The sequence below is a fragment of the Parasteatoda tepidariorum genome, chromosome 8 (assembly GCF_982258835.1).
Source record: "Parasteatoda tepidariorum strain Cologne lab strain chromosome 8, Ptep-v5.0, whole genome shotgun sequence".
NCBI lineage: Eukaryota > Metazoa > Arthropoda > Arachnida > Araneae > Theridiidae > Parasteatoda > Parasteatoda tepidariorum.
This window is the reverse complement of record NC_141762.1, coordinates 96,070,819-96,096,407: the sequence shown is the minus strand read 5'-3', so window position 1 is coordinate 96,096,407 and position 25,589 is coordinate 96,070,819. Positions and strand designations below refer to the sequence as shown.

Here is a 25,589-nt window from a genome sequence, read left to right as displayed (position 1 = left end):
AAAAATTCCTAGTACATATTATTCACAATATAGAAGAAAAGAGCAATAATTGTGTTCTTATATGAGCTGTATTGTGCTAACTTGGAGAAATAAGAAACAGCTCAACATAAGACAAATAATGCTATAATAAATAAAATAGTTTAATATGGTTGAAAAATCATCCTTAAATATCCCATCGAATGCACTTTGACTAGCAGCACTTTTGCACAATTTTTAAAAGACGAAAATTAGAAACAAAATTCCCTATAATTTCCCAGTTTCTAAAGAAAATCTCAAAACTCCTGCATTTTCCCTGTTATTTTAGGTGATTTTTAAATTCCCTGTATTTTACAGGTTTTCCCTGTGTAGTGGCAACCCTGTCCAATTTAGTGGTTAGTGGGATCCTTTGTAGAATTTAAGCATATTCTGGCCATTTCAGATACATTTTAATTTGGATATGATGAAAAGATATTTATATTCCAGAAACAAAAATATAAAATCGTTGAGGAAAAATTGATTTATCCTGTAAATATTAAAATGAACATATTCACATTTCAAAATTATAAAATAAAATTGAGGGATGAATGGGACTGAGAGGCCGAAGGCCTCCAATTCCATTACTGAAGAATACGAAATTAGAAGTAAATGAATTGTTCCCAATGGATAGATAGGAGCATGGGAAAAGATCCATGGTTGGCGATTTATCACAAAATAACATAGCCAAAGACAAAGCCTACCCCAATAATCAACATTAAATTTGAAAATAATTTGGAGAAAGCCAATTGCCAAAAAGACTGGGAGAATTCGTATAACCATGTAACTGAAACATTTATGTGGTAAGAAATGAATAGTTATAAATAGATTTTTGTTTTCGATTTAATCGCGACAGTACATTAATGAATTTTTCATTTTAACGGAAATCAAAATTTAGTAGTTACATTGATTGTTAAGAAAAGAATAAAATATTTTTTATTCACTTTTTATAAAATGTAATAAAAATTAAATAATTGTTTTAATTTAATTAAAATCTGATTACGAATGATTTAAAAAAAAATAAGATTAAGAAATTAAAGAAATTTTAAAACCTAGGAAGTATGTAATGCCTATTCATGGCATCCCATAAATAAATTTCATAATTTTCAGAAAAATAATTTATTTCACGATTGTTTCTGAGCCTTGTTATGTTTACCATATTTTGAGAATAGTCTTACATTATATTATAATTATTAACAGTTTTTTAATCCTTTAAAAATAGTTCATGAAGTGATTTAAACAGTAAGCCAAGACTGTTAAAAATGCTACAACAGATCAATAATAAGAGAGGGAGGTGGGTATCATGCTTTCATAACCTGGCAACCCGAGCAGCAATTTATGATTCAACAATTTAACAAGCACCAATACTGGGGATAAATTATCTAGAAATATTGAGACATGCAATATTCCAGGTTTATTTAAATGCATTTTTAAAAATTTCATTTTAAGTACTAAATATATAACAGAAAAACTAGTCACAGGCATGCAAAATATTTTTTGGGGAGAGGGGAAATAGTACAAAATTAAAATACACAGAATAATTTGCCAAATTTCATACAGAATTTTTTTTTCTTCCTTCACCTATTAAATTTTCATAATCCAAATTATTTAACAAGAAAATTAACAATTAGCAGAGTCAAGTATGACAGTCAAAAAAATGAATAAACAAACAAAAATATCAGATTATTTTCAATAAAAACGGTTTTCAGGTATGTTTACGATCTTATTTTCTGAATTTATTTCTATTGCTTTTAATATTTAACTATAACACCCTGCAAATTAATTTATCATATAATATATAAATATAATTATAGTTAATACATAATATAAACCTAAAATATTGTTGTAGCAGGGTTTTACTGTATCAGAAAAAAAATTTCTTTCAGAGATTTCAAATTATTGTGGCCAAAATCTCATGATAATTAACCATGAGAAGATTGTTTCATTACAATGAAATTAAAATTGAATAAAAGATAAGATACCAACCTCTTTCGTACAATCACTACCACTGAAACCATCTTCACAGGCGCATGAATGTAGAAACAAGAGTTCATGTTCATCAATCATTGGATTGCACATTCCACGATGGTTGCACTTGGATGGGTGGCACTCGTTGAAGATGCTACAGTGGCTCCCCAGGTACTTATCATCACAGCTGCACTCATACCCACCTGGCACGCTCGTACAATTTCCGTTGTAGCACACATCTTCAGCGTCAGTGCAGCGTCTGATTTTATGGCAAGTTGACAAGCCATAATACCCTGAGGAATAATGGAGAAAATCAGTTTCAATTTATGAGAAAAATAATTTTTTTTAAAAACTAAGTCAGTTAAAAAGACTTATAAAATTTGACAACAGTTAACTAATAAATAAAGCTCTGAAATTATGGAAAAGCATACTGATTTTACAGAGTTGGCACTCAAATCTGGAAAAAAAATTCCCTGTATATACTTATAATACATAATATAATAAGAGGAAACAACAATTATCGTGCTCTTGTGCGAGCTATGTTGGGCTATCTATACTAGTTTTAACTGCTGGAAAAATTTAGAGGAAAAAAGGAACAGCTGAACATAAAAAATAATGCTATAGTATGTGAAATAGTTTAGTATAACTGAAATATCACCCTTAAATATTTTATTTTATTTTATAACCGTCGTTGAACAGCCGACCCAATGTTATGGGTTTACGACTACTAATGTTCAACGCCATAGCCTTGTAATTTTGAACCAATCCAGAAGACAAGGAAACTCCTGGATCGGTACCCCCAGAGGTTTTGATTTGTTATGGGAACATGGAGGACTTTGAGACTCGACAGATTTAACGTGCATCAGTCACCATTTACTACACGGGGAGTCTTCGGCCGGCGAGGATCGAATCCACGACCTCTTGGATATGGGCCCAGTGCTCTACCGACCAGGCTATCCCGGCACCCTTAAATATTGCATAGATTACGCTTTGAGTGGTAACTCCCTTTTTTTAAAAAGACTAAAATGGCCTATGTGCAAGAGGTTATGGGTTCGATCCCCACCGGCCGAAGATTCCCCGTGTAGTAAATGGTGACTGATGCACATTACATCTGTCGGGAAAAAAAGGTCCTTCAAGTTCCCATAACAAATCAATACCTCTGGGAGTACTGATCCAGGAGCTCTCTTGTCTTTTGGATTGGGATCAAATTTACAAGGATACAGAGTTGAACTTAGGTAGTCGTAAATCCAGAATTGGGTTGGCTGTTCAACAACAGTTATATATATATAAAAAAAGAAGACTAAAATGAGAAACAAAATTCTGTGAATCTTCCCAGTTTGTAAAGAAAGAAAAAAAATCAAAATTCTACTATTTTTGGTGACATTCAAATTCTCTGTATTTTCCAGGTTTTCCCTGTGGAGGGGCAACCCTGTTATATTAACCTTATGAAACATATCTTTAGAATATTTGTGTTATGAAAATTGAAAAGTAAGCAAAAACATAGCGTACCTGGATAACAATCACACTTATAACTTCCTTTTTGATTAATACATGTTCCATTCTTACATGGATCAGTCTCACACTCGTCAATATCCAGCTCACAGTGATCACCCGTAAAGCCACTCGGGCAAGTACACCTGTAGGTGGCATATTCCTGCTCTGCGATGATGGTACACACTCCACCATTCTCACAAGGAGTGCTGAGGCAGAAGTCTTTTGTCTCATTGCAATACATACCTTCATATCCATCGTAACATAAGCATTTGAACTGTAATAAATGTGAGTTATATATCAACAATTATTCTATTTAAAATTGAACAAAAAATCTTATAGACTCAAAAGACCTGATGACAAAAACTGATAATATGATATTAATACTTCATCAAATCATGTCTCTATTATAATAAAGTGCACTAATATAGTTTTGTTTTTAATAGATGCTATATTTATCATAAAATGAAATTCCTTAAATTACATATTAAGTTCATAATAAAACAGTTTAGTTTTCAGTAAAAAAAAAAAAAAAATCATTGCAAAGTAAACATATATGAATAAAATAAAGATAAAAACATTAGCTTTTTTTTTAAAATCTAATCCATACAGCAATAATTATACAGCAAAAATAAACATGCATTAAAAATTTCTAAGATGTTTTTATTATAAGGTACAAAATATAAAAACTATTATTATCGAAGATCAGAGTTTTGCACTAATAAATTAGGATATGGATTCTGAAATAAAACATAGTAACTATTGTTTGAAAAATTATTTTTAGTCACTAGTATTACCTATTAATTTTTCCAACAATAAGCATATTAGATAAGTTTTTATTGAAAATGGCAGTCGAGCATTTCTCATGAAAAGTGTCAATTTATGTCCAAAATTAAATTTCACTACTTTTTTGATAAATAAAACCCCTAAACATTTTTTTCCAAAAAATAGTCATGATTTTGCACTTAATTCATCAAAAAACATTTAATTTAATCATTTTTTACTCACAAGAAAAAAATTTTAAAGTTTCAAATATCAGATCGGTAACATGTCCCACCTAAGGATTTTAAACATGCAAACAAATCATGTGCATTTTATAATATCGTTTTGAAACACTGTTATACTAAAACGTATTTCATTTTTAACGCTCTGTTTATATTTTATTCGATTTTTATAAATATCTTCTCGTAATTGGCGAACAGACGCAAAACAGGTGCGTCCCAAGTTTCTCTGTCAGATCGGTAACACGAACATATCAAAGCTATTTTCTGACTCAAAACTTTACTTCCGGCAGAGATACCACGTGATCGGAACAAGGTACGCAAGATGGATGCCGAGATATTTGCCATTTTTCGTTACTGTTCCTGAAATGACAGGTAAGATTTTTTTAAAGTAATTTGATTACATGCGTACTTTTTCGTTGATCAGATCGGTAACGCACCCTGAGATGCGAAAATTTTATCGTTTAAAATGTTATTTTATATCATATACACAGTATTTGATTACAAAACAACAACAACGTGTTTTTACTTTTGGATGAATCAGATTGCCGATGTAAAATGAAGAATACTTTACAAATTCGTCAGATCGGTAACAATCAGATCGGTAACATTTAAAAATGCCCAATTTGTTACCGAAATCTCAAATTTTTTTAATTTCTAAAGATATACTTTTTTATACGAATATTTTTGTTCGTAGCAATAAATTTTAATAACATTAGCTTATTAGGTTGTATTTTTTGCATATTTTATACCTTGCAAGGAAGAAAGTAATAAAAAACTGAGACAAATTGATGTTGCATTAACGGGGCCGCGAACGCCAACTGCTACACATTTGGCGTAGAAATGTAGAAATTACGTAGTTATAGAGATTTCTACGCACTACACATCAGGAAACAAAAATTACGCTTTGTCGCAATCGTACGAATGACGAATTGTTTCCAACCCTTTTTTGACCGAACATATTCGATTTTGGGGTTTATCCTGCAGCTCCGATTTTTGATCGATTTCTTCCGATTCCCGGAAATTTAATTCAGGAATTTCCAATCCGTTTGCATCCATTTCATTGTCTAAATTATTCTCTAAAATCATGTTTTTTCTTAAACTAGACAATGCATACATACTATCGTATTTTATTATTTCGTTTCCGATCAATTTATTAAAAAAAATTTGCATTGTGCTCAGAAATTTCAAACCCATCATCTAAATTTGTCCTGCTCCCTGGCTGATTATTCCCCCTCCTCCAAACTTTTTTTTTATTTTAACAGATATTAAAATCTTTAAAACCTTTTCAATGAAAAGAAAAATCTGCCATTATTAACTGGTTTGAAGTGACATTTTGTAATTGTCAAAAAAAAATTCTTAAAAATTTTTTTTATTATTTAAATTTTTGATTTTTTTTTATCAAAGTTAAGCAGCTGTGTGAAATACATATTTTCCTATTTACAGTGTCAAGAGAAGTTTAAACTTACTCTTTGTCGTGGAGATGCCTAAGAAAATCTCAAAAAAGAAGCTTAGTGAAAAAGAAATGGATGAAAAACGTAAAAAATGTCGTGAACGTGTTAGAAAACACAGAGCAAAAATGACAAGAAAAGAAAGCTGAGAAAAAAGCAAAGGATCGAGAATACAAACAAAAAATGAAAGAGGCTGGAGTTATCAAAAATATAAATGAATTATCAAATAGACAGAAGCGGAGACAGTGGAAAAAAGACTCTCGCAACTACAGAAGAAAACAAATTATGAAGAAAGAAGAAATAGTAAAAGAATCAACAACACTTGGAAGAAAAGGATCCCCAAGGGTAACAGCTGGGAGAAAAGTGGCCAAACGTACTTATATGAAAATGAGAAGAGATATTCAATCAATGAAAACTAGATAAACAAAAAACATATAAAGATTGAAACTTTAAGGAAACAAGTTTATCGCCTCCAAAACAAAAAAAAATGTGGACCTTTCCCCTCGTAAACAAGTGAAGAAGATTGTAGGTAGAAAGAAAGTTTCACCTGCTATTAGGAAAAATTTACTTCTAAGTTATGCTCTTATGTCAGGCCTGTCAGATAAAAAGAAAAAAACCTGTCAAAATGAGAAGGAGAGACGAATGTTCAATCATATAATTTCCCTTAAAATTATTAAGAAATATAGAATGATTGGCCATCTGAAAAATATTATATCTTACCAAGAGTTCAGAAAAGGTTTAAAAATGAAAAACGTCTACTTCAAACGATCCAACAGAAATCAAAAAGAACGACTTAAACTGCAACAATCAGTGCACAAGTTTTTGGAGGAGGATATAAATAGTTGCATGGCACCTGGTGCAAAAGACTGCATTATAAGAAAAAGTAAAACACCAAAAGAGATACCTAAGAAACACAATGCAGAATTTGCATAAAATGTTTCTGGAAAGAAATAATACAAAGATTAGCTATTCAACATTTTGCAGATTAAAACCCTTTTGGATACTCAAACCAAAGGTAACCAGTCGGGATACTTGTTTATGCACAAAGCATGCAAATTTTGAATTTCTTTCGATGAAACTAAATTACCACCAACTTATAAAAGAAAGACAAGCGGAAGAATTATGCACCAAAGTTTGCTGCGATGAAAAAAACAAGGACTGTATGGAAAGAAACTGCAGTAGGTGTAAAAACAAGACTCTCCCGGTAACCTTAATCGGAACTTCATTAAAGGAAGAAGATGAGACATTTTATTACCAGTGGGTTAAAAAAAGAGAGAAGATAAAAGATAAGAATGGGAAGGACAAAGTAATTACAATTACAATTAAAGATAAAATTGTCTGCACAGTTGGAGAGTTAATCAGTAAAGCAAATATTCAAATTGAACCTTTTTTGAAGCACGTGTTTATCATGAGACATCAGTTTAATGCTGTCAAAAAAATAAAAGGTTCTCTCAATGCAAATGAAGTAATCGTTTTAATTGACTTTTCTCAAAATTATGCTTGTAAATTTGGATCGGAGATTCAGACCATGCACTTTGGTTCTAATAAACCTCAGGTTACATTACACACAGGTGTTTTGTATCACAATGATGTACAACACTGTCATTATGATCCATCCAAGCTTGAGCAGGTTATATCTTTCTGTTCAGTTTCACCCTCCCTCCGTCATGATCCAAGTGCAATTTGGGCCCACCTTCAACCTGTATTAAAGTTAATAAAGGAATATCTGCCTAGTGTGGATACTATACACTTTCAAAGTGATGGACCAACTCCACAATACAGAAACAAATGCAACTTTTTTCTTCTAACTTATTTTGCCTCAGCATTTGCTTTTAAGGAGGTCACATGGAATTTCTCGGCAGCTGGGCATGGGAAGGGTGCAGCAGATGGTGTTGGTGGATCAATTAAAAATATTGCTGATCATGTTGTAGCTTGTGGATCTGATATACCAAACTCCAGTGAACTGCTTAAGGTCTTGAGAGAAAAAGAATTGAAAGTTAAGGTCTTCGAAATTACAGAGGAAGATATTAAAAAAATAGATAGCTTTGTCAACATTTTATTGGAACCAATTCCAAACACAATGAAATTACATCAAGTTACTTGGAGTCACACGAAACCTAAAGACTTATCCCTAAGATTACTCAGTTGCTTCAGCTGCATGGGAGATGAAATTTGTAAGCATTTTGCACCAAGTCCTGCCACATTTACATTTCCTGAAGAAAATGTTCTTCACCAAAAAATTGAAAAGAAATCTACAAATATAGCTGTAGGTGATTGGCTAGCTGTTATTTATGACAATTTGTGGTATCCTGGTAAGTTTCAATTGAAGTTTTAACTAAGTGAAATTATTCAAAGCTCTTTAATTAAATTAATGAATATGTAAATCTTTTGTCTAGGTTCAGTAGAAGAAATTCCAGAAGATGGTTTTGTGCTGTCATTTATGCATTGTTCTGGAGATAAATTTTATTGGCCATCACCCGAGGAAAAATTTACAGTTCCTGAAAATGAAATTATGTGTATAATATCTGATGCACCACAACCGATCTCTAGACGCCATTTCATTATTCAAAATAAAAAAAAATATGATGACATATTGATTAACATTTTAAATTCATAATGTAAAAGTCATTGATCATGAAATAAAGTAAATGTGTTTATTTTGCTTTGTTTTTACAATCATGTTTTTTTTTATGACTCAATCTTTTTCTTCTTTTTTTTAAGAAATGTATTTTTTAAAATTCAATTTGATTTTTTAAAAAATATTTTACATATAAAAGTCATTTTATACATATAAAAACGTTTTAATATCACTTCTAATGAATACTGATGTATCAACATCAGATCCGTAACGCAAAGCATCAGATCTGTAACAGCTTAAAAACTGACCCCCCTAGGGAGGGGGTACATGACTTTCTTCACCTTACCCCTGTTGTTTTCTTGTATTAACATCCAATTTTAAGTTGAAATGCACCATTATCTTTCTCCTATAAAATTTTTTTAAAATGTGTAAATTAGACTATTAAATTGACACTTTCTGTGATAAATGCTCAGTCATAGTTGTAAAATTTCTCGCAGCAAATAAACAAACTATGATGTAATATTGTCACCACTTTTACTTTTAAAAGTAGCTTTGCTTTAATTTAAAAAAAAAAAAAAAATTCTAACAGCTGTGCACACTGCTGTATAAAAAAATAGCCAAGTTTTTATGTTGTTTAATTGTAATTAATTAAAATTACTAACTTTAATAGTTTCTCCAAGATCAATGTTGATACAAGAACCATGGGAACAATTGACAGTTGTACAATCCAGAATAACCTATGGATAAAAAAGTCGCATTACTAGTTAAATAATTAAAATATCTATTCATATGAATTATTTTTTAATCGACATGAGTGAAATACATTTTTTGCTCATTTCAAATACAAATATAATTATACATAGTCATTTAGTTAACTAAGATACCTTAGTCAATGCAGGGTTATGTTAAACAGTAGTTCTTGATACAATGTTAAGATTTTAGCAGCAAGATGTATCGCCACTCTGACATCGCGATATTTCGATACATCGTGATGTTTATTACATTAATATTTTACTTTTGAAATTGAGTAATTTTGAATTTTTGCACTGTTTGATTGATAAATTGCGGAAATTATTGTAATGGGCTCAATCCTCAGTTACCTTACAAAAAATGCAATAAATACGTCTAGTTATCAACAATTGAAATTTTTTTCAAAAAAGAAAAAAAAATGAATAAATCATGACAGGGATATGATACATTAAAAAAAAAAAGAAAAAAAAAGTGATTGCAAAAAGGGAGGGGCTTGTGCAAAAATTAGTTTGTCGCTGTGTGCCCACGCCATTAAATAAGTAATTCTGAATATAAAACTCAAAATTAAAATGCACATTGAGATCATTTATATTCGCACACATCTCCTTAAATCCTAATTTTCAATGCTTCAAAAAATCGATCTAAACAGCAGATCGGCAATGATTACATAACATCAATATTTTGCAATGCATCGCCCAGTCCAAGTTAGCTTTAATTAATTTGAAGTCAACCTATTGAGCCATTAAGAGTGGCACTTAGTTAATGAAGATCGAATTATTAGAACTAAAGTTATTTAAGGCAATATCTTCTTGAATTCGTGCGTGGTAAGCAAACCTTTTAAACTGACTTCTTGAAGAAAGGAAATGGAAACAAAAGAATTTTCTTAAGGAATTTTCCAACTATTTCATCTATACTATTTTGGCGAAATCAAATTACTTTGGTGGTGTTACTATGCTTATAAAATGAGAATAATTGTTAGAGTAAAAATGGTAAATGAAAATACAAATTTTTCTCTTATTTAGAAAAAGAGGAAAATTTACTTCTTGAAATATGCACATGAAACAGTTTAAGATGGTAACTTAAAAATTGTTGAGCATCTAATTTAGTTGTTACATGATATTACACATTTTGATTAATTTTCTCAGTATTAAGTGAGTGCCCTTTTAAAACTCAAAGTGTCATTTTCTGTGAGGAAGCACCCTGCACTTCTTTTATTCCTAGGGACAAATTCCTAGGACAATTCCTAAACTAGTGCTGACTGACATCTAGTTTAAAATAAACTAACTATCTGCAATTACCTTAAAAATATCCTGGTACTGCCATCTGGTGCGTAAAATGAGAAAAAAAATGTTTTCCGGGCAAAAGAAATGAATTAATTTTATTCTTATTGGCGCATTACTACTGAACACTCCAGCCCGGAAATTTTATGGGAGCGTGAAATATAAGGCGAAATCTCACTTTGTTATTTTCAGGGTATTTGTCTCGGGTCAGCTAGGGAAAGGGAATTGAGGAAGAAAGAAGCTCTTTTCTTTGAGGTGCGCTATTTCTTGTTTCTATAGCAGCAGACTGCCTTAGACTTCGTGGTGAGGGGAGTTCTTTCCATAGACAAACTATATATAGGTTTCATGTACTACAACCACAACGTATGAGATAAAACATGTTGAATTACTTACAGGTGATTCGCAGAGATCTCCTTTGTAGGAGGAGGGACATCTGCAAACGAACGAATCATCTCCCGGTACGCATTCTCCACCATTCTGGCAAGGTTGACTATTACAGTGGTTGATTTCAGTACACCTAAAAATCAAATATTTCAAATCTTAGCATCTTTTAAACAAAATTACATTTTCCGCTCCATCAAAACTATAGGAATGCAAAGAATATTGTTTATTTACAGGACTGACCATCAAATCTAGGGGAAAAAATTTCCTGTGTTTTCCTGTACATATTTATTATACACGATATATTAAGAGGAAACACACAATCACTGTGACAGTGATCTTGTCTAAGCTATATTGGGCTAACTGTACTAGCTTTAATTGCTGGAAAAACTTTGTGGGGAAGGAACAGATGAACATACTGAAATAATGCTATAGAGCCGCGATGGCTCAGGGAATAGAGCGCTCACATTCCCATGAGGTGAACTGGGTTCGAATCCCAACAATGGATGGTGGTCGATACGAATTCTGCATCCGCCTTGCACCGACCACAGTGCTGACATGAAATATTCTCAATGGTAGACGGATGACGAGTTTGAGCCCTTTTATCGTCAGACTAACAGTAGGAGGTTTTACTCTCCATCTAACGCAAATGCAGGTTGGGTAAAATGACTGAAATCTATATATTTTTTTTAAACCCCTGACTTTCAAATCCCCCAAGTAGTCTGTATTTTCGAGGTTATGCTGTATTGTACTTTCATTTATTATGCATTATAATTACTCAGTTAATCAATGCCTTTGTTAACACAAATGAAGAGGAAAAATCTTTTGGACTCTTGGCATTTACAGCAAAATAAAATTAATTATTTTAGAAATTCTAAAAATTGAAAACCAGAAAAAAATGCAAAATGACATTTTTAAGGGATTTAAAAAGTTTTATATCAACTTATTGAAGTTCCAAAAAATTAGTAAAATTCTCGAAGCAACTCAACAGTCATCCTCAATTCGAAAGAGAGAATATTTATATATTACAAATAGTTTATAAATTTGTTTAAAAAATATATTAGACGAAATTCCTTAGGTACTCACCATTGCCCCGTAAACTCCTGCGGGCAAGAACACATTATCATTCCACTCGGGGAGCTATGCTTACATGTTCCCTGGTTCTGGCATGGGTTTTTAGATATGCACATATCCACTTCACATAATTCACCCTCATATCCTTCGTAGCAACTACAAGCATAAGAATCTGTTTCATTCTTACAAGTACCGTGCAGGCAATCGTCATTCCAGCACAACTTGCACCCGATTTCGAGCTCCTTCTGCACTATCTGAAACGGGTTTCTGGTGCTCGAAAACTGAGATTGATCGAAGAACGGGAGCAATGTGCCACCCATGCGGACATCGTCGAGGCAACCCTTAAACAGCAGTTCTGAACCAGGTTTGTATCCCAAATAAACATTCGCTCCGCTGTTCAAAAGCTCGCTCAGTCCAACCGAGTAATTGTCTTCGGAGAGATTTTCAGTACCGGACACTTCCAGGTGTACCATGTTGCCCTCGAACCACAGTTTCACGTCTTGCCACTCGCCTTGTCTTCCAGCTTCGATCTTTTGGCTGACAGTCTTGTGCAATGCGTGATTTTCGTAAGAGGGTCCCAGGTCCCACTTCACCTGCAATGTATTGGAGACGATTTCAATGTGAAGAAAATGATTGGATTCTGTGTTCGAGTGACTTTCCAGCCACAATATTGTGCCGTTGGTGTTTGATCGGAAAGAAAAGCTCATATTGGTAATGCTGCTGTTGACATGGTCAATTTGGTAGTAAATTCCATTTCGTTTTCCATCAAATGCAGCACTGGCAACACCTAAAGAACAAAATGAAAGGCATTAGTTTCAATGAAAACAGATTTAACTCCCTGTTTAAAGTGGTAAAAAAGATTTCAAACATTCAATATTGATAATATTAGATTTTCTGTGTAAAAAAATATTATTAAACGAGGAAGAGAACATTTCAGTTTGACTAAAATGTGACATTTTCATAACAAATAATTGTAACAGATATTAAGATTAGTTAGTTTCCAGGTATTATATAGGAATATTCCAGGGTTTTGTAAAAAAAAAAAATTGGAACTTTCCTTGATTTTTGGAGTTAAAATAAAATTCCCTGACGATTCCAGGTTTTCCCCGTTCTCCCTGACTCGTGGGAACCCTGGTTTCACAAGTCAGTATTTCACTTGTCATTTAATTATGCATCCTCGGCAAACAAACAGATTGATGATTTCACAGGCACATAGCTGGGTGACACTATTTGGGAAAGGAGGCACAAATATTTATTTTTAGAACATTTCTGAGCATATATAAATATTCCATACTGAAAAATAGTTTTCTTTTAAGTGTGGGGGATCAGGACCTGCCTCCCTTGTTAGTGATTTGTTAGAAAATCGATAGAGTTTTTATTTTTTCCTGCTTAAATACTGATTCTCCTCCCTTAACTAAATATTGCTTTTATAAACAAATGCTGCTTACAAATTGTTCTTAAACAATATTTTGTCTCTCTGCCTTTACGACCAATAATGTGCAAATTATTTGACTAGGTAATTTTTGACAAGTTTCTAGAGAAAATTCGTAAAGTTGTGTTGCATTTTGTTGGAGGGTGCATAGCCAACTGTTACAACAAAAAATAAACAACCTTTAAGTACTTTTTAAGCACTAAAAATATTTATAAGCACTATACACATTAATAAAACACAAAATAATTTTCCAAGACTTTAGATAAAATATCTAGTTTTTGACAAAGAACTCTTTTCTTGATTAAATTAGCCACCATAAAAAGATTGAGAGATTTTTTGGTTCAATTTCAGAGCGTGAAAAATGATGCCTGAAATTGAGAATATCTTGCAAAATGCAGCAGAATTGCTGCACGTGAGAATGCAAGAATCTCACCCAACCCATCTCAGTGTACGCGCATGCGGACCCCCAAGTATTTCATCAAACATGTAAACTGATTGCCACTTTCATATGTTACGGATCGACGGTACGCTGAAATGTATTGTGTTCGAATGAGTTGTGAAAACGTTGAATATAACAACGTGAAAACTACGCTTTTGCGTAATACATGACGATAGATCGACATGCAGAAAAAAAATCCATTTTCAAAAAGAGACAATTTAGCACTTTTTAAAAACATCCAATAAAAAACACACTTTTAAGGGCTTTTAAAAACCAAAAATAAGCACTTGTTAAAAACACTATGCATCATGTGTTGTCATGTACATCATATATTACTACTCACTACTCAATAAGTTTATTTTTAAATGTAGATTTTCTTACATTCATATCCTATATCAAGATTTCTACAGTAAGAATTCACAGGGCAGGTGTTATCAGCACATGGTTTCCTTTCCTCACAGTTTTTCCCTCGATAATCTTCAGGGCATATACACCTTAAAAATTGAATATTTAGAATAATTTAAATGTTACTCAACAAACACTATAAAATAGTTATACATATGCAGGTAGCACAATATAATCTATACTTGAATTGCATAATGAATCTAAAGATCACTCTTAAATAGCACAAAAGAAAGAGATGTAAAACGTTTCGTGACTCTTCAAAATCATTTATTCTTAAAGCTTTTTATTTTAGGAATACTTATATATTTGGAAATGAGTAAAAAGATAACTGTTGACTATATAATTCTGAAAAAACTTGAAAATATAATCATGCAATTCTAGAGCTCTATCTAATACACATGATAACAGGGTGCATTGCCAAAGTTTTCAACAAAAAAAAGCACCTTTTACATACTTTTTAAGCACTAAAAAATATTTTCAAGCACAAAAATATTATAAATAGGATAATAATGTGCACTAATAATTTTTTTCCCTTCATATTGCTGAAAGTCCTTCATACATACATTAACAAAATGCAAAATAATTTTCAAATTTAGATGATCACGATATAATAACTAGTTTCTGACAAAGAATTCTTTTCTTAATTACATTAGCTATCATAAAAACAATTTATGTACAATTTTAAATACATTCAATACTGAATGGATCATTCGATTTTTCAAATTACTAATTACTTTACACAATTATGTTAAAAAAATTATTCAAAATTATAATTAATTTAACTTATAGAAAAAGGTTAGCAAGTGTATATTTTTTAGATTTGAATAAAAGTTACTTATAAAAGCATATTCAATAAAACATTAACAAAATTACTATTATTGATCATGCCGAATTTACAAAGACAAGTAAAGAATTAAGCAAAATAAGAAAACTTAAATAAATTCATATCACAAATGTAAACTAGTGAATGGCCTCAAATAAATTTTTACTTACATTTGTTACTTGGTTCAGTATTTCTTTAATGAAATGCTTTAAAAAAAATTCTAATTTTGATATGGAAATACAATGAATATTGAAACAAATATTTTTGTCGGAAGTAAATTACTATACAGTTTCATAATTATCTTTTAATATTTTATTGTACAAAACAAATATTTTTTCTCCTTTAATGGATTGAATAGGTTGAAATAGTTGAATAGAAAACAAATTTGACGCATCTTTTTAACTTCAAATATTATTTAAAAACACGTTATATTTGTCAAAAGAATATACTTACACATATTCATTCCAAGCATCTTGGCAGACAGCACCATGCAAACAAGGTCTTATGTGATTGCAGGGGTCATCGCTGACCATTCCCATCTGAATAGACTCTGTCAACAAAGCTTTCCCTAATACAGCGGGAAAACCATCCCCTTCAGCTTGCAGATCGTAAAAAACAACTTCTTCATTGTTCACCTTTAAAAAAAGAAAAATTCATGAAAAAAAAGTATTCTTTGCAATTAAAAATAAATAAATGAAGTGAAATGACACCCGGTGGCTGAGCGGCATCGCTGTCGTGCCACAGGTCCCTAGTTCGATCCCCGGGCCGGGCAAGGTTGACTCAGCCTTTCATCCCTTCAGTGGGTCGATAAATGAGTACCAAGCATGCTTGGGAACTAAACACTGGGGGTTCCGCGTTCGGCTGACCACCTGACCGGAACATCTGCTCCTGCACCCCAGAGCCCAAGGTCAAGAAAACTGAGATAGGCACAGTAGGCCTTGGCCCTCTATGGGCTGTCGCGCCGCTGAGTTTAGTTTTTAAATGAAGTGAAATAAGTTACAACAAAAGTTGCATACAGAGGTGTTGCTAGTCTTTGTGGGCAATTATTTTATTTTATATTCATTATTGAACAGCCGACCCAACTTTTGGGTTTATGACTACTAATGTTCAACGCCATAGCCTTGTAATTTTGAACCCCAATTCAGAATACAAGGGAACTCCTGGATCAAGTATTGAGAGAAATTTTACTTTGTAGAGGGGGAATTCTAACCCATGATCCGCCTACCATCGAGAATATTTCACTCCAGCGCTGGGGTCGGCGCAAGTCGGATGCGAAATTCGTAATATGGAACCAGCCATCACTGGGATTTGAACCCGGTTCTCCTCATTGGAAGGTGTACGGTTTACCCCCAGAGCCATCACGGCTCGAGCAATATTGCATTGTACTTAAATAAAACTTGTAAATTTATAATTTTTTTCTAAATAATTATTAAAGCTATTTATAATTATATTTATGTCGACCATAATTTAACAATAAGAATATAAATTTTCACTTTAAGTGCAATTTAACATCTGAAATATTTATATTCCTTCATTTAGTTACAACCTGAGGTCTTCGTACTTAAAATTATTAACCCCCCTGACAGTATCATTAATTTTTCGTTAATCATTATTGCCTTATGGCAGTAAAATAGAAATTCGAAACTGTGAAATATTTTTTGCCATGTTCCTTTCTACCTCAGTAGTGAAGAGGATAATGTACACTTTAAACTTTTGAAAAAGAGGAAGAAAAAAAATTTAGTTACTGTTTCAAATAAGCCAGTTTTAGCATACAAGCAGTTACTACCAGAAATGACAACTTGTTCTTACAAATTACACAATTAAATATTTCACAAGTTTCATAATTGGGCTTTCAACAAACTGTACCTAATAAATGTAAAATTAAGTGTACTTACTCTAAAGTCTTGAATGATACCCTTAAAGAACTGTATATCTTCGAGCAACAAGATATCTATTTCACTGGTGAAATGTTGAGGAGAACGCTTTCTGCGTGATGAAAAAGGCAGACCTCCAATATAGAGGGCTTCCATACACATTTTGGGCATCATGATACTTTTTGTCTCCATAGTTTCATTTAACTTTAAGCTTAATGCAGAGTCATTCAAAGTGACCTGCAAAAATAAGAAAACATTTCAATTAATGAAATATTTATAAACTTGAAGACAATTTTCACGATTGCAACGCTTCAATGCGCCATCTGGGGAGAAGACGGGTTGCATGTCTTAACCTTTCCCTCTCCTCCTCTCTATATTGGGTTAACTATATTTATTAGTTTTAATTGCTTGAAAAACTTAATAGAAAAAAAGGAACAGCTGAACATACTTAAATAATGCTAAAGTAAATGAAATAGTTTAGTATAACTGAAATATCATGCTTAAATATCCTGTAGATTATGCTTTGAGTGGTCACCATTTTTTAAAAGACTTAAATAAGAAACAAAATTCATTGTATTTTCCCAGTTCGAAAAGAAAAAAAAAATCAAAATTCCCTGTTATTTTACGGTGATTTTTAAATTCCTTGTATTTTTCAGGTTTTCCCTGTGAAGTGGCAACCTTGTTTACATTCATGAAAGAAATTATAAAAATTTTATAAACTGCAGTTTGTAGTAGAAAAATGAACAATAATATAAAAAAAGTTTTGGGGATCAAAAGCGCAGTAGAATGTTGTAATTGCAAAATCAAAACATATATTTTGCAATAAGAATAAGAATAAATCAAAATAATGGGGTCTTTAAGATTTCACCATTTCAAAATGCAATGGTTTTAGAAGTAAAAAGTAGGTGACTCAGCATTCTTGTTCCATACTTTGTTCTTCATAAGAGCACTATAATCTAAACATGTTTAATTCAACATTTAAAAGACGAAACTTGCTTGCCAGCTTTAAATATTTAACTGCCAATAATGAGCCGGCCAGTTGAAATTCTGTGGCCTGTCATCAGGGTTCTCACTAAAATCTGGAAAAAATTCCCCGTGTTTTCCCTACACACATTAACAGGAAACATACAATCATTATGTTTTTGAGTGACCTATATTAGTCTAGCTATACTAGTTTTAATTGTTGGGAAAAATTAAATAAGAAACTGCTTACATACTTAAAATAAAATAATGCTATAGTACAGTGTTTGTTCAGCGGGGGTACGCGTTCTTATGCAAAATATCTTGCAACAAACGAAAATTAAAAAAACCTTTTTTTTTTAAAAAACAAAGCTAGCCATGAAAATTTACGATTACGAAATTTGTCTATTGGCTATCTTTTGTCGAGTTAACAGTTAATAACTATGTATATTAGTGGTGTCAACAGCCAGTTGTGGTTTTTAACCTCTGTGCAATTTTTTTATAGTAAGAAATACATTAATTTTTTTATCAGTGGTACATAGCGTTACGAAAAATTTAGAAAGGATACACAAAAGTTATAAGTTTGTGAAACACTGCTATAGTAAATGAAATAGTTTAGTAAAGCTGAAATATCATCCTCAAATATTCCGTATCTACTTTTAAAAGACGAAAATAAGAAATAAAATTCCCTGTATTTTCCTAGTTTGTAAGGAAAAACTCAAAATTTCCTGCATTACCCCTGTTTTTATAGGTGATTTTTAAATTCCCTGTATTTTCCAGGTTTTCCCCATGGAGTGGCAACCCTGATCATAGATCATATTTGAATTATAATTTATAAAATGTTTTGTTTTTAAACAGCAAATAAACCTTTATGCAACATGTGAAGTAGGGTAAAGTGCAATACTTTACATAATAGGAAAGATGGGGGTCAAAAATATTGAAATCAAGCAATGACCATTTTATAAACCGATATGCAAATTTCAAGCTAAATATCAACTTACTTGGATAAAGTAGTTGTTGCCGTCATCCAGTTTTTGAGCATTAGTGAGTTCGGTGATGTCGCCATTTTGTTGCTTCAGCAGTATTTGCATCTTACCAGAGACGAGTCTTCCGACGACGAAAGTATTGTTGGGAACACCATTGAAACTGCAATTGCTAACACCATTGATGATAGTGCCAAGGTAGAAAAGCAAACCAAAATCATTTCTAGTGCGTGCAAAGAACGAAATGTCTACACCGTTCTGCATTGTGGATGCCTGCCGGTCAGTCAGGATCAATTCTGCCTTGCTCTTCTCACTTAGGTAACCAAAAGTAGCAGGTTCATAACCTGAAAATGGAAATAAATTAATGCTGACAGTTACAAAGATACAGTTAGTAATAACACCTAATATTAATATGATGCAAACAGATTAGAAAAGTTCTGTTAAAAAATAAGTGGCAAAAAAAAGTTATTATCTATTACAGTATGTACAAGCAACAAAACTTTGCTTCAGTTTTGCTCTTCTAAGTTAGAAAACAATTTGATTGATTTTCTGCAGCAAACTCAATAAAATTCTTTTATCTGAGAAAATAAGTTTGAGAATATGCAGCTAAACAGTAGTCACAGGTAAAACAGCAGATATAGCTTACCAGAACAATAAGGCATTCAATACATTTTAAATAGTTTCTTATGACAGCTTTTTAATCAATAAAATGTTATTTCCCTAGCCGCAAAATAACTTGGGCCCCCATTGAACCAATATTCTCTAATCTTGGTCCAATAAGGGCTCAAAGGGCCATTATTTTCCAAGATTGAGCCTATACAGAATTGTCCGATTCGCATAATATTTTACAATCAATATCAGCCCTATATAGAACTGTCAGATTTACCCGATATTTTATGTTCGTTATTCAGCCAGCATAGGCCATTCTAGGGTCAATATTAAAATATCAAAACAGCCCAAAACTGGTCCCTCGGTGCAGGACAATTATTTTGAGCCCAAGGTAAAATTGTTGCTAGGGTTTGTATAAACTACATAAAAACAATTAGTGGTGCATCAAATAAAACATTCCAAGTCTGTAAAAATAAATTAGAATTATTGAATGTTTAAAGTTAAAAATGCTTAATAACATTGCATTAAGAAATAATTTGCACATCGTTTTCCACCATAATCAATAAATTGCTTGAGACGTCGTTAATTAGAAGTTAAATTTTATAAATTTATAAAAATATCAATTATTAACACACCAGTAGCATAAAGGGCTAAATTCCTATTTTTTCTGCTCTTCTGATATTAGAGACATTATAAATTGAATATAAGACATTAATTATAGTAACTTCAGGCCCCAATTTATAGCAATAATAATTAAGTTATAAAATATGATTTTTATCAAATATATTAATCCTTAATTTAACAATTTATTTACATTTGTTATTTATGTGCACACATTTATTATTTGTTTCTTTAAATACTAAAAATTGTATCTTTTAAAACAGATGAAATGTACATGCTCAATGCACAGAGATTTGCATGATATTCAAAGCAGTTGCAACACTTTGTGGGCTCTTTTAAATACTCTTTTTTTACAGGAAAAAGGATCACTAAGGACAAGTTCATATTTTTGTCCAATTTATGGATGATTTAATGCATAAAGCTAAGCACGGGCCGCGATAGTGGTAAAAATTAATAAGAGTATCGGTTATCTAAGCTTCAAAAACACTTTCTCGACTTCCTGCGCAGGTCGTCGGATTGCCAAAGCAGGGGTGACACCCCCTCTGCAGAGGATAAAAATTGAGATGACATGTCTTTGGATCATCCTCAGGGATGTTTCCCAGATCGTTGCCAAAAGCCAAATGTGCAGCTCTATTTCGACATAAATAGAGTACATAATATTCCTTAGAAAATAACAAAGGGGTGATTAAGTAGACTTTACTTACTGTATTGACATGTGCTTCCAAAGAATGGTCTTGAACAAATGCACTCATAACTCAACCAATTGTCTTTGCAGAATCCATTATGGCAGGGGGAACCTTCACACTGCTCTTCCCTCGGACATCCTACGACGGCACCGTGGAGCAGACTGTTGGTGTTGGGTATTATGATATCCCCATTCATGTGTATGTCCTGCACGCAGCCAATGAAATCTGGAATCTCCAAGTGATTTTTAGAAACTAAGTTGGATGCCCCGAACTGCACAGTGAAGTTCAGCGACTGGAAGTTTATCAACTTCTGCGCGACCCAGCCGGAGACATTCAAAAACACCTGTCCGGGCAAGAATTCCAGGCTTACAGTCTTCCAGGTGGAATCATTTTGGCCATTCTTTGAAAACAGTTCAGCTATTCTTTCTGTGTTGTCGTACACGTCGACTTTTATCATGCCGTTCCAGAGATAGAGCAGATATTGCAGCATGTTGCTCGACAATACGTAGCCAGTGCTGATGACGCCGTTCGGCAGGGTTGTGCGGAACCTAAACTCGAGCTCAAAAGAGTCGACTCTATCATTGTAATTTGTGACGGACAACGAGTCGCCTGTATTGAACGATACCGTAGTCGATATCTCGCAAGACAACCCATAAAACCCTTCAGAACATACACAAGTATGCCTATGATGGTTATCCACATCTAGTAGTGGGACACACGTTGCACCGTTCTGGCACACCACACCGATGCAGCCCGTCAACTTTGTCTGACAGTTTTTACCACCGTAGTTTGGCAAGCACGAACAACTGTAATCTGCAACAAGATCTACACACGTGGCATTATTTTCACAAGGTGTTAACATTTCACACTCATTGATTTCTCTCTCGCAAAACTGGCCTTCATACCCTAAATGACAAGCACAATAATAATCATTGATGCTATCAATGCATATTCCATTTTTACAACTGTTGTCAATGCAATCATCAATGTTGGTTTCACAGTTCTCTCCTGTAAAGCCAGATGAACACATGCATCGGTATCCACTAGCTATGTCGTATGAAAATGTAGGAAAGAAGCCTAAATAGTTGGTTTCATAAAGAGTCTTGTTTGAATTTTCCAGGCACAGAGCGTTGTTAAGGCACGGAGATGATGAACAATCATCGATGTCGTTATCACAATTTTTGCCATTGTATCCGTCATAGCAGTGGCATTCGTAATCTTTAATTTTGTCTTCACAAGTAGCACCATTCTGGCAAGGATTGTTTGCGCAATCATCGATATTTGTTTCGCAAAATGTACCTGTGAAGCCAGTGTCAGAACAATTGCAAACAAACCTGGAGAAAAAAAAAATTAGATTATGGAATGAAAATTATTACAAGTTTAAATTATGAAAGTAACTTTAATTATGAAATATTTCATAAAATGAAGCACGGAATGGTTTTTAATTATTTATATTCTTGATAGAGTTAGCAAATTTCTTTCTCTATCATGATCCTTGAACAGGGTTCCCACTCTATGATGAGATTGAAATTCAAGGACTTTCCAGGACTTTTCAAGGACCTCAACAAAATTTTCAAGGACCTTAATCTAAGACCAATTTTAAAAATTATTCTCTTCTATTTTACTAGAAGAAACAATGCTTGTTGTGGCAATAATTAATTTCAAATATAATACCTAAATGCTTTGCCTATATAGAGAGAAGAGAGTATATGTGTTATGGACTAAAATTTATATTTTTTTAAAAACAACCCTACTGGTTTTGCATATTAATTCACAAAATCATTTTCAGCACAATCTATAACTAATGGTAATGAGGTGTTAATGGTGAAATCCTTTAATCCTGTGTATTTCCATGTGAAGGCTGCATGAAAGACAGAGCTAAATCTTAGGCATTCCATATTCCATGACTATTCCATAATCCCCTCCTCTCCTCTATTAAACATCGTTTCTGAAATTATTCATCCATAATTTACACAACCTTCTCTAAATGTTATGCAGCAACAATTCTTTCTGAAAATAAAAATTAGAAGGAACATATCCCATTTTCACCATGTTTAAAAGCATTATTCGTTATGTGTAATCCACAACTGCCAATGAATATGACCTGGTGGGAATATTTCTCTTTTAATTCACACTGAAGCTTCTAATAGAATTTCCAATTGACATAGGGTCCATCCATGGATAATTGAAGTATTTTAGAGAGCTTTTAACCATCATCCATGCATTTGTAAAAAGAGGACAAAATATTTTATGCAGTTCCATGACCCATAAATTGGGAGGTAAGATACTTAGTGCAAACTTTATTATCAATTCCTTACCATAATGTCCATCTGCTTAGATTGTAGAGACTGATTTAACGTCTCGTCAAAGAGTACAGTGTAGCAATCAACATTCTTCAGCTCATTTATAAGAATCCCTTTGAAGTATAGTGCCAATCCAAAGGAGCTTAAATAGGCTCACTTTGTGGCACTACAAAAAAATTGTCTCGCTATACAGCTATCAGCAAACATTTTGGAGAACAATTTACTAATCCCTTCACAGGAGTTACATGAATAATTACTAGTGATGCACTTCAGACTCCAGAGAATTTCAGCATCAAGCACATTCCTTTTGACCAGATAAGAAGACAATGTTACCTCGGCCACTAAAGTTTCTGTTTCACATGGAGCACACAATGTTGCAGGAGTATTTACACCAGATGAATTAGATGTTGATGTCTTTGGAAAAAGAGAACTCAGGGCATGAGACTGCTTTTTTGTTTTACCTTTCTTTGATGTGTGATTTCAGAGCAGATTCTTCCATTTTCGCGATATCGATCTCCTTCATGCATAATCGGCACTTGGCTCTGAACTTCTTTTCGGGCATCGATAAAATCCATTCTTTATAAGCTTGATTATCCATCCATTGGGGATTAAAATAGCACTTCCCAGGCATAACTAGTCTAAACTACATAACACAAATACGAAGCCGTGCCTTTGCGAATACGCTTTACAGTAAAGTTTTGAAATGACGCAAACGTAAGGACAAGTGCAGATGGTAAAACGGCAAATTTATTGAAAACTACAGGGTACATATTGTTACGAAATTCGAGAGTATTCCAGTTTCGATAAGAAAAAAGAAGATCTAAGCATATGCGACAGAAGATGAAGTGAAGTCTCGCCCGAACACATTTATTGTCTGCTGTGCTCCACGCGCTTGGCAGACACCAAGACGATAGGCCCGGTTAGAAACGGTGGTGTTAAAAACCACGTGAGAGAGCTCAGGAACAAAACAGAAAGAACGAGAAAGATCTGCGGGTGTTTTATGAAAAGTGCCACCGGCAGTATTAGACAAATTCAAGGACCTATCAAGTTTTTCAAGGACCTAAGACGTTTTTCAAGCACTTTCAAGGACCTAAATTTAGCAAAAAAAAATTGAAGGACTTTCAAGGACCGTGGGAACCCTGTTGAACTTCTGATAGTTTATTTTATATATTTTAAAAATGAAGCATTTTTTACTAAGCATCAAACGTTTTAACAGAATTGGACTTTATCTAATTCTGTGCTAAAAAATCCTTATTGAAAAAACAACAAACAATAAAAAAAATATTGAAATGTTTCAAAATTTGAAGAAAAAAGTAAAATTTAGTACATATTATTTATGTTTTCTTTAGGATGTACAAACTATAATATAAATATTATGCACAAGCTAAAATATTATTGAAGCTTTTTTGACAGCATCAAGTGGTGTTAGTAACGAACAGAAATTTTCTTTTCAACAAGAAAATAAATTTCGAAGAAAATTAAAATAATAAAATACAGAATTTTTAGAAAAGTTAAATAAGTAACAAGCTATAATATTGAATTAAAAATTTATTCTGTACATTTTAAAATTTTAGCTGCATTTTGACTTTAAGACTCAGTCATATATAACTAGAATTAAAAATTTTGCTTTCTTTTAATCCTTTTTATTTAATTCAAACAAATAAACCAATAATAGTCTGAGCAGTATTTTTTGAAATATGATAAAGAATACCAACACAATTGAAGACAGATGCATTTTAGGTACTCTTAATTGTTTTCTCTAATAAAATTACACCAATACGATTCTGCATTTTTTTTGAAAGGTAGTTTAATATATTTTTAATTATGCATATCTATATATTATGTTATCTATATATTTTTAATAAATTTCTAATTTTATAATTATGTAAGGAACTGTAAGAATATAATAAATTTTTAATACTTTTTAATAAACAAAGCTTGAACAATACACTATAAGAAATCACATATTGAATTCACAATTACTAATTTATTCATAATCAAATATGAATACTCAAACTGACTCTTGAATTACATAACATATAAATTTTGAAGTTCTGTATAAAACTGAAGTAAATTATAGCAAAATAGTTATTTTATTTTAAAAATTAGATATGAAAAACTTTTAAAATTCTTGGTATTTTATTAAATTAAATTCTTATAATACTCTGCTTTATTCTATTTTTATGATACATCTTGTTAAACTAACATAAGTCATTTTTTTTAAAATTCTTCCATTTTGTCCAGTTTTTCACTGTTTTGGAACTGTTTCCTTTTGAACGAAATGCCAATCCTGCTTAACAGCTGATCACAATTTTTTTTGTTTAACTCTGAAAAAAAAAATTTTTTTCTTCAAAATATCAAAACAGGTTTTTAAGCTAAACTCTGTAACTTAGTAGCCCTTTATAATATTCCAATTTGAAAACATGATTTTACATTGCTGGTTAGATGAACAAGCACATAAAAATTAT

General features: G+C 32.4%; 1 protein-coding gene across 1 annotated transcript in view; it reads right to left on the bottom strand.

Moving 5' to 3' along the window:
• The window catches only part of LOC107453618 (cell polarity complex component crumbs), a 118,566-nt gene that overhangs the window by 3,224 nt on the left and 89,753 nt on the right, over positions 1 to 25,589 (bottom strand). Inside the window, exons 12-21 of the mRNA XM_016070499.3 lie at positions 20,837 to 22,152; positions 18,921 to 19,246; positions 16,981 to 17,196; positions 15,539 to 15,720; positions 14,239 to 14,351; positions 11,999 to 12,773; positions 10,925 to 11,048; positions 9,164 to 9,238; positions 3,490 to 3,748; positions 1,999 to 2,273 (exon numbers count right to left, since the gene is read on the bottom strand). Coding sequence (XP_015925985.1) covers positions 1,999 to 2,273; positions 3,490 to 3,748; positions 9,164 to 9,238; positions 10,925 to 11,048; positions 11,999 to 12,773; positions 14,239 to 14,351; positions 15,539 to 15,720; positions 16,981 to 17,196; positions 18,921 to 19,246; positions 20,837 to 22,152 — 3,661 coding nt within the window. The remainder of the gene's footprint in view (positions 1 to 1,998; positions 2,274 to 3,489; positions 3,749 to 9,163; positions 9,239 to 10,924; positions 11,049 to 11,998; positions 12,774 to 14,238; positions 14,352 to 15,538; positions 15,721 to 16,980; positions 17,197 to 18,920; positions 19,247 to 20,836; positions 22,153 to 25,589) is intronic.